The following is a 10,485-nucleotide window of genomic DNA, read 5'->3' as shown; positions in this document are numbered from 1 at the left end:
GTTTACCATGTGATTCACAGTCTACTCCTGACCATATTTCGAATCCGCCTTTCAGCACGCCGTTTTTTATGTCTTTAGTTTCGCATCCCTTTTTCTTTGTTTATTTAATTTAAAGAAATATTTAACAAGGTTTCAAAACAAATTTTGATGAATAAATAACAACTGAACAATTAATCATTTTTAACTTCTAGCTTAAAAAGTGTCAATTAAAAAAAAATTGCAATCCATCAAGTTTTAATCCTTTTCATTGAAATTGCTTAAAATTATATAATTTAACAGAAAATTTAATTGGTTGATTCATTCTTCCAATTAGAGCATTGAAAATTGTAGCGTGGATTTTTTTAAACCTTCGATCTGTAGAATTTATGAAAGTTAGAATTTTTTTATTTTGTAGTTTACCGATATTTATTTTAAAACTGGAAAATTAAAATTATTCTTGGATTTTTGTCAATTAATTTTAAGGATATATTTAAAAAGATTTAAATATTTAAGCAAAATTAAATAATTAGCAGAAAAAGTACCCACATTTAACTAGAATAATTGCACTTTTAACCAAAAAGATTTTTTTTTACCAAAAAGTACAATTTTTCAAACTAAATAAATAAATTTTCAACGAAAATTTAAAAATTTAAACTAAAAAATATCACTTTCCAGTTAAAAAATTGATTTTCCACGAAAAAAATGGCAAACAAAGTAATGAATTTTGGACGAAAATGATGAATGTTCAAATAAAGTGCTGAATCTTTAACTGGAATAAGTTATATTAAACCAGAAATATACATTTTTAATAAAGCAGTTTAACTTTCCACCAAAAAGTTTGATTTGTTACAAAAAAAAAAAATCCAGCTACAATTTTGAATCATTAACTGGAATAGTTGAATTTTAAGGCAAAAAGAAGAATGTCCAAATAAAATAATGAATACTTAACTAGAATAATTGAATTTTCAAACAAATATGTAGTTCACTTTTGAACTAAAATATATCACTTTTCAACAAAAAACAGAAATTTAATCCTCAGATGAAAAAATTAATTGTCCAACAAAAACATGCAACCAAAGCAATGAATTTTTAATCCAAATAGTAAATTTTTAACAAAAAAACATTTTCAAACAAAATTATGAATCTTCAACTGGAGTAATTAAATTATAAGCCAAAAAAATTAATTTCCAACTAAAATAATGAATCTTTACTTACAAAAATTTTAAATTTCAACATAAATGATGAATATTTAACAGAAATAATTTAATTTTTAAACTAAAAGATGATATTTCCACCAAAAAGATTAATTTTTAAACAAAAAGACAAATTTTGAACAAAAAAATTTACATTTTCAGTTATAAAATTAATTTTTCTCTCAAAAAAAGTATTTGAAAAAAATTTGAATTTACAAACTGATGAAATTTTAACTAAAATTATGGATCTTCAACTAAAATAGTTGAATTTTAAATCAGAAAGATGCATTTTTAACAAAAGAATTTAACTTTCAACCAAGTAGTTTCATTTTCAAATAAAAGAATAATTTTTTAAGTAAAATGATGAATATGTAACTGCATACTTGAATTTTTTAACACAAAGAATAATCTTCAAACAAGAATATTAATTTTTAAACAAAATGACTAATTTTTTTTTTACTAAAAAAAGACAAATCTTCAAGCAAACAGTTACATTTTTAACTGAAAAATATCAATTTTTAACCAAGATGATACAATTTTAATTAAAATTATGAATCTTTAAATCGAAATTTTAAATTTTTAACAAAACAGATTAATTTTTATTACAGAAGATAAATTTTCAAACAAAATAATGAATTTGTCACTAAAAAACAACAATAGAAAAGTTAAATTTTCGGTTAAAAAAATTAATTTTTAAACAAATTAATAAATTTTTAATTAAAGTTATGAATCTTTAATTCGGATAGTTGAATTTAAAACCAAAAATATTAAATTTTAAATCAGAAGATTAACTTTCAAACAAACTTATTTATTTTTCACTAAAAAAGACGAATTTTAAACCAAACAGTTCAATTTTTAACTAAAATAAACGGGGAATTTTAAAACGAACCGTTCAATTTTCAATTAAAAAAGACCAATTTTTAAGCAAGAACCAAGATCGAACATTTGAAAAATCCAACTAAAAATGAGGAATTCTTAAACATTTTTTTTTAATTCAAAAAAGAAATTATTTTCTACCAAGAGATGAATCTTGAACGAAGTAGTTCAAATTTTAACTAAAAAGATGAATATTTAAGCAACTTTAGTTCAACTTTTCACTAAAAAATATAATTTTTCATGAATGATGGAATAAGTACTTAAATTAACGATTAAAATAATCGATTTTCAACCAAGAAAAAATTAATTTTCAATAAAGCAGTTTAATTTCTAAGCAAAAAGATAAATTTTCAATCAAAAAGTCGAATTTTTAGCTAGAAAAGATGAATTCTCGTTAAAAAATGTAATAAAATGAATTTTTAATAGAAAAAGAGGTGAATTTCTATCTAAAATGATAAAACTTTATTAAAAAAATGAATTTTTAATAATGAAGTTTAAATTTCAACCAAATAATTGAATTTTTAACTATAAACGATTAATTTTTAGCCAAAAATGTAACAAGTTAGATTTTCAGTTTAAAAAATACATTTTTAATAAGGAAAATTAAATTTCTACCAAAAAAGACAAATTTTTTAGCAAAACACGTGAATTTTAAACTAAGAACGAGCAATCTTCAACGAAATATGTAAAAGTCGAATTTTCAGTAGCAAAATTAATTTTCAACAAAATATTTAAATTATCCGCCATTTACAGATTAAAAAACTATTTTCCAACCAAAAAATCTAATTGAAAAAAAACATGTGAATTTCTGTATAAAATTTTAAATCCTCATAAAAAAATTAATTTTGTATAATGCAATTTAACTTTCAACCAACTAACTGAATGTTTAACTATAAACAATTTTTAGTCAAACATGTAATAGTTCAATTTTCAGTTCAAAAAAATAAATTCCCAACGAAAAATAAACGAATTTTTAACAAAATATTACAATTTTCGTCGAAGGATATGAATCTTTAAGTAAGCAAATAAATTTTTAACAAAGGAGTTTAATTTTTTCTCAACCAGATTAATTTTCTACCAAAAAAAGACACACACGTTTTTAACAAAATGCGTGAATTTTCAACTAAAAATAAGCGATCTTCAATAAAAAATGGAAAGGTCGAGTTTTCAACAAAATAATTAAATATTTAAATTATTAATAAAAACAATATAAATTGAATTTCTATATAAAATGATAAATTTTCATTAAAAAATGAATGTTTAATAATGGACTTTAACTTTCAACCAACTACTACTTGAATTTCTAATTATAAACGATCAATTTTCAGCAAAAAATTTAAGTTCAATTTTCAGTAAAAAATTTAAGTTTAATTTTCAGTTACAAAAAGAAATTTTCCACAAAGAAAATTAATTTTCTACCAGGAAAGACGAATTTTTAACAAAATACATGTATTTTCATCTAAATAGTTGAATTTTCAACTAAAATCGATCATTTTTCAATAAAAAATGGTATAATATAATTTGCAGTTTCAAATTTTTCAAACCAAATAGTTCAGTTATCCACCAATTAAGGTTAAAAAACTACTTTTTCAACAAACATTTTTTATTTTTAATAAAATAGTTAATCTTTAAACAATATAATTAATTTTAACGTAGTAAATACTTTAACTTTTAATTAAGCGATTAAATTTTCAACCAAATAATATTAATTTTTGACAAAATAGTTGAATATAAAAAAAAAGAATTAAATTTTCAGTGAAGTATTAAAATTTTTGACAAAAAGAAAGTTTCATAAAACACATAATAGTTTAATTTATAACTAAAAACGGTCAATTTTCAGCTAAAAAGAAATAGTTAAATTTTCAGTTAAGAAAAGTAATTTTCAATCAAAAATGAAACGAATTTTTATGAAAATAGTTAGATTTTTTTAGCATAAAAGTACATTTGCAACCCGAAAGTATGATTTTTCAACCAAAAATGAAACGCATTTTTAATAAAACAGTTTAATTCTTAAGCACATCAATGAATTTTCAACTAATAAATATAAGTTTTCAATAAAAAATGCATGAAAGTGAATTTTCAACTAGTAAATATAATTTTTTAACCAAAAATGGAACAGTTCAATATTTATTTAAACAAATTAATTTTTAAACAAAAATAAAACGAATTTTCAACATAATACATGCATTTTTAAACAAGTATTAGAATTTTAAACTTAAAAAAATAATAAATTTTCAACTGATTGTTAAATTTAAAACTGAAAATGATACATTTCTAACAAAAACTAGATTGTTAAATTTTCAGTTACGAAAACTAACTTTTAAGAAAAAATAAAACGCATTTTTAACCAAACAGCTGAATTCTGAAGCACAGAAATGATTTTTTAACAAAAAAATATAATTTTTCAATAAAAAATTGAAGTGTATTTTTTGCTTAAAAACATTAATTTTTAACAAAAAATGAATCGTATTTTTAACAAAATAATTAAATTCTGAAGTAAATAACTGACTTTTCAACTAAAAAATGTAATGGTTCCACCAAAAGTTTAATAGTTAAATAACTTAATTTTCAATAAAAAAAAAATTTATTTCCCTCAAAAAAACATAAAATTGCAACAAGAAATGAATCGTATTTTTAGCAAAATAATTAAATTCTGAAGTAAATAATTGATACTTTTCAACTAAAAAATGTTATTTTTCAACCAAAAGTATAATAGTTAAATATCTTAATTTTCAACCAAAAATAAAAACTTATTTTCAAGAAAATACATCAATTTTCAACTTAAAAAAAGTAGTTTTAACCTATGTTGAATTTTAAACTAAAAAATATAGATTTTCAGCCAAAAAAAAAGGAATAGTTAAATTTTCAGTTAAGAAACTTAATTTTCAACCAAAAATAAAACGAATTTTTAACAAAAAAAATTACATTTTTAAGCATAAAAGTGAATTTTCAACTCGAAAATATAATTTTTTAATAAAAAATGGAACAGTTAAATTTTCAGTTTAAAAAATTGATTTTTAAACAAAAACAAAACGAATTTTCATAAAAATAATAAATTTCTTAAGTAAATAATTGAATTTTCATCTAAAAAATATTATTTTACAACCAAAAGTGGAATAGTTAAATAATCAGTTTAAAAAAATTTATTGGCAACTAAAAATGAAACGAATTTGCAATTAAAAAATATAATTTAATAACTAAAAAATATAAGTTTTCAACCAAAGGTGGAACATTTAAATAATAAGTTGAAAAATAATTTTGAACCCAAAATGAAACGAATTTTCAATACAATACATGAATTTCCAACTAAGTACTGGAATTTTTAAATAAAAAAAAAGTTTTCAACCAAATGTTGAATTTTCAATTGAAAAATATAATTTATTTCCTAAAAATGTAAGTTAAGTTTTAAGTTAAAAAAATTAATTTTCCATAAAAAATAAAAGGAATTTGTAACAAAATACATAAACTTGCAACCATTCAATAGAATTTTTAACTAAAAAATGTAATTTATTATTCAAAAATGGAATAGTTAAATTTTCAGTTAAAGAATAATGTTTAACCAAAAATAAAACGAATTTTCAATAAAATACACGAATTTACAATTTTATATTATTATTAAAAGTTCTTAAAAGAATAAAAAAATGTTCACAAAATTTAAATAAAGTTATAGCTGAAACGAAGTACATAACCTAAAAAGTGGGACAGAAATTCGACGAAACTGTATCTAAAATATCGTACCCATAACCTTTCACCTTCACCTATCTGCAAAATCATCGCAAATTATCAGGAATTTAAATTTAATTTGAGCTGCATTCTCGTACTTAAAATGAACTGTCATCCACAAAATTCACGATTAGTTTTCATCCAATGATCCAAAACGACCTCCTACACTTCTAATCCATTCAAAACAAGAAACAAAAGAAAAAACATAAACTGCATACAGGATGTGTTCTATATATTCGACCCTGGCGACAAGCACGAAAACTTTGACATGTAGCTTCTAAATTCTGATCGTTAATCACGAAATCAAGAAACGAGTCTGAAAACACCGAAAAAAAAATGACTAATTTGTCTCACGAGGGAAACTAGACACGGAAATCAACAAGTCCCAATTTCTCCCCGACCAGTCAATGATTCCAAATCGGAAACAGGATTCGCGATCCCGATCTAGGTTAACACAGAAGACAGAGAACGACGACCCTCACACTCATTGTCACTCTCGTTTTTTTTTATCAATTTTCTTTGAATAATTCGTTTGGAAGAGAGGAATTCTTTGAAAAATCAATGAAAGCCAGCAGGAGCGAAGAAAGCTCGGCTGAGATGAAGTGAGTGGAATGGTTGACATGAGGAAGCAGATGAAGTTGATGGTTTAAAGGGATTTGAGTTTGTCAAAGTACTCACCATCTTCGAGTGAAACGAACGCTCGGAATTGGCTTTTTCTGTCTTGTCAGAAGAGGGGAAGGTCCTGTGGCCTCGCGGAAGGTCACCTGGATCCCAGTGGATCCCCAGGGACTGGTAAGGACCGCTGCGACGACTCGAAAAGGACTTCCAGTCCCCGTCGAAGCTCCTGGTCTCCTTACCAAACCTGCAAACACCACACTACGGGAACACTTTTACAAGATGGCCGCCTGCCTCACTAGAGCTGCCGCCTGGCTGCGCCGAGTGCCAGCTACCGCGCGAAACTTCGCAAATTCTCGGCAGATTCAAATCGGGCATCTTCTCGAGAATGTTACCGGAACCGAGAATTAAGAGAGAATTTTCACATTTTTTTCATGTTTTTCCCTCACTTTTTCTGTATATTTCACTGGATTTGGATGAATTTTATTAATAAATCAAACACATTTTTATTTTATTTATGTTTTATTTATGAAATTCGGGGCGTATTTGGGTAAAATTAATGAGGCTGATTATGTTGAATAAATGTTTAAGGGGTTTTAATTCCTTATTTTTCAAGTGGAAATATTTCTATTTTAACACAAAAGGTACATTTTTAACCAAATAGTCGAATTTACAAGAAAAACAATATTTTTTGTAAAAAAATAAGATTTTAAGTCAGATTATTGAAATTTTAAAGAAATTTTCAACTAAAAAAGGTCAATTTTCAACCAAATAGTTGAATTTTAAACTAAAAGCAATTAGTTGTCAAGCATAAATAGAATAATTAAATTATCAGTTCGAAAAATTAATTTTCCACAAAATGGATGAATTTTTAACTAAAATTATGAATCTTCAACTAGAATAGTTGAATTTTTAACCAAAAAATCTAATTTTTAATCAAATAGTTGAATTTTCAGCTAAAAAAGACAAAATTTCAACCAAAAATTAGATTTTCAACTAAAAAAAAGAACATTTGGAACCAAAAATGAAATTGTTAAATTTACAATTGAAAAAATCAATTTTCGCACTAAAATGATAAATTTTCAATTAAAATTATAAATCTTCAAATGGAATACGTAGTTTAATTTTTTTCAAATGCAAATAAAAAGATGAATTTTGAACGAAAAATATTCATTTTCGACCCAAAAAAAATTCATTTACAACTAAAAAAGGTCAATTTTTCAACCAAATAGATGAATTTCAAACTAAAAGCAATCAGTTTTCAACCATAAATGGAATAATAAAATTTTCAGTTAAAAAAATTAATTTTCAACCAACTTATGAATTTCAAAGATGAATTAAAATTTTTTTAAAGGCGATTTTCAACAAAATAAATGAATTTTTAACGTAATATGTAGTTGAGCTTTTCTAAATTTTCAGTTAAAAAAATTAATTCTCCTCCTCACTGAATAATTGGTAAATAAAATTCAATAATTAAATTTTCAGTTACCAACAATTAATTTTTCACAAACTGATGAATATTCAACTAAAATTATTAATCTTTAAATGAAATACGTAGTTAAATTTTGTTTTTTAATTTAAATAAAAAGATGAATTTTTGACGAAAAAAATTCATTTTCGACCCAAAAAGACGATTTTTAACAAAGTAAATATTTTTTGAAGAAATAATTTAATTTTTAACTGAAAAAGATCAATTTTGAACAAAAAATAAAATTTTTAGTTGAAAAAATTGATTTACCTCCAAACGGAATAATTGGCAGAAAATTTTTTTTTAAATATACGATTTTAAGCCAAATTAATGAAATTTTTAACTAAAACAGTTAAATTTTTCAACCAAATAGTTGAATTTTAAACTAAAAGCAATCAGTTTTCATCCACAAATGGAAAGATAGATGAAAGATAAATTAAAAAAAAATTTTGTTCAAAAGACGATCTTCAACAAAATAAATGAATTTTTAACGTGATGTGTAGTTGAGTTTTTAACTAAAAATATAAATTATCGACCAAAAATAAATTAATTAAATTGTCAGTTAAAAAAATTAATTTTCCTCCAAACTGAAGAATTATCAAATAAAATGCAATAATTAAATTTTCAGTAAGAAAAAATTAATTTTTCATAAACTAATGAATATTCAACTAAAATTATAAATCCTCCAAATCATAAAACCAAACAGATGAATTTTCAACCAAAAAGATGAATTTGAAATAAAAAAGATAAATTTCCAACCAAGGAGATTAATTTTTTACCCAAAAAAAGAAACGATTTTTGAGAAAATAAATGAATATTAGAATAGTTGAAATTGTAACTAAAAAATTTAATTTTTAAACAAAAAGATGAATTTCTCACTAAGAAGATTAATTTTGTACAAACAAAAAAAAACGATTTTCAGCAAAATTACTGAATTTTTAAACAAATAGTTGAATTTTTAGCTAAAAAAGACAAATTTTCAACCAAAAAATTTAATTTTGACGTAAAAAAAAAGAAAATTTTGAACCAAAAATTAAGTTTACAATTAAAAAAATTAATTTCACACAAAATTGATAAATTTTGAACTAAAGTTATAAATATTCAAATGGAATACGTAGTTTAATTTTGTTTTTTAATTTAAATAAAAAGATGAATTTTTAACGAAAAGGATTCGTTTTCGACCAAAAATGAAATAATTACATTTTCAGTTGAAAAAATTAATTTTCCTCCGAACTGAATAATTGGAAAATAAAATGTAATAATTAAATTTTCAGTAAGAAAAAATTAATTTTTCACAAACTGATGAAATTTCAACTAAAATGATAAATTCTCAACAATAATAGTTGAACTTTCAACAAAAATATAAAATATTAAACAAAAAGATGAATTTTTAACCAAGAAGATTAATTTTTTACAAAAAAATACGATTATTAGGAAAATTAATAAATTTTCAAAGAAATAGTTAAATTTTTAACTAAAAAATATCAATTTTCAACCATAAATGGAATAATTAAATTTTCAGTTAAAACAAATTTAATTTTCCTCTAAACTGAAGAATTATCAAAAATATTAATTTTCAACCAAAAATGAAATAATTAAACTTTCAGTTAGAAAAAATTAATTTTCCGCAAACTGATGAATTTTCAATTAAAATTATGAATCCTTAACAACAATAGTTGAAATTTCAATCGAAAAATTGAATTTTTAAACAAAAAGATTAATTTTTAACCAAGAAGATTAATTTCCTAGTAAAAAAGACGATTTTCAGCAAATACTGAATTTGAAACAAAATAAATAAATTTTTTAAATAATTGAAGCGATCAGTTTTCAACCTAAAATGAAAGAATTAAATTTTCCGTTAAAAAAAATTAATTTTCGGCAAACTGATCAATTTTAAAAATGAATTTTAAACATAGAGGAAATGCGAAATATAGGAAGGGAAGTGAGAAGAGGGGATATAATGGTACTGGTGGAACTAAAGAAATGGGAACATAAGAGGGAGGTGATGACAAAGAAGAGGCTGTTATATGGTAGTCCGGAGAGAATAGAGGATGATTTGACATGGGTAGAAAGGAAGATGCAGTATAAATTAAGGAAAGTAGCGGAAGAGAAAAGAAAAAAGGGAAAGACAACATGGGTTAAGTATGGGAGAATTCAGATAGATGGAGTATGGTGGGATTGGGATGAAGAAAGGGAAGAGATAGTAAGAAATGAGGTGCAGGGAAACTAGAAGAGGAAGGAACGGGAGATAGGAAAATAAGAAATAGTAAGAAGGAAAAAAAGATGCGAAACGAAAGTAGGGAAGAATGGAAGATTTGTTACTGGAATATAGCAGGATTAGAGAGAAAGGATAAGGAGTTTATGAGAAATTTGACACAATGGGATTTAGTCATAATGATGGAGACGTGGTTAGATGAAAAGGGATGGGAAAGAGTAAGGGGAAGGTTACCAAGTGGCTACAAATGGCAAGTGCAAAATGCAAAGAGGAAGAATAAAACAGGGAAAGATAAAAAAGACAGTAATGAACATAAAGAAGGAGTAATAGTAGAAGAGGCTATGATGGGAGGAGAGAAATGGAAGGTAGTGGGGATTTATGTGAACGGTGATATGCAGGAAAAAGCAGAGGAGATT

At 23.6% G+C, this 10,485-nt stretch overlaps 1 protein-coding gene across 2 annotated transcripts in view; it reads right to left on the bottom strand.

Annotated features, from left to right (window-relative positions):
* LOC117182153 (uncharacterized protein PB18E9.04c-like) overlaps positions 1-10,485 on the bottom strand; it is a 78,248-nt gene that overhangs the window by 61,943 nt on the left and 5,820 nt on the right. The window contains exon 2 of one of the 2 annotated variants that reach the window (XM_033375204.1): positions 6,450-6,633. The exons of the other annotated variant lie outside the window; for it this stretch is intronic. Within the exon in view, the coding sequence (XP_033231095.1) occupies positions 6,450-6,452 (3 nt within the window). The 5' untranslated portion in view covers positions 6,453-6,633. The remainder of the gene's footprint in view (positions 1-6,449; positions 6,634-10,485) is intronic. 2 annotated transcript variants of the gene reach the window in all.

This window comes from Belonocnema kinseyi, chromosome 10 (genome assembly GCF_010883055.1).
Source record: "Belonocnema kinseyi isolate 2016_QV_RU_SX_M_011 chromosome 10, B_treatae_v1, whole genome shotgun sequence".
Taxonomy (NCBI): Eukaryota; Metazoa; Arthropoda; class Insecta; order Hymenoptera; family Cynipidae; genus Belonocnema; species Belonocnema kinseyi.
Note: the sequence above shows the minus strand (reverse complement) of the source record. Positions and strands in the feature narration are given on the sequence as shown.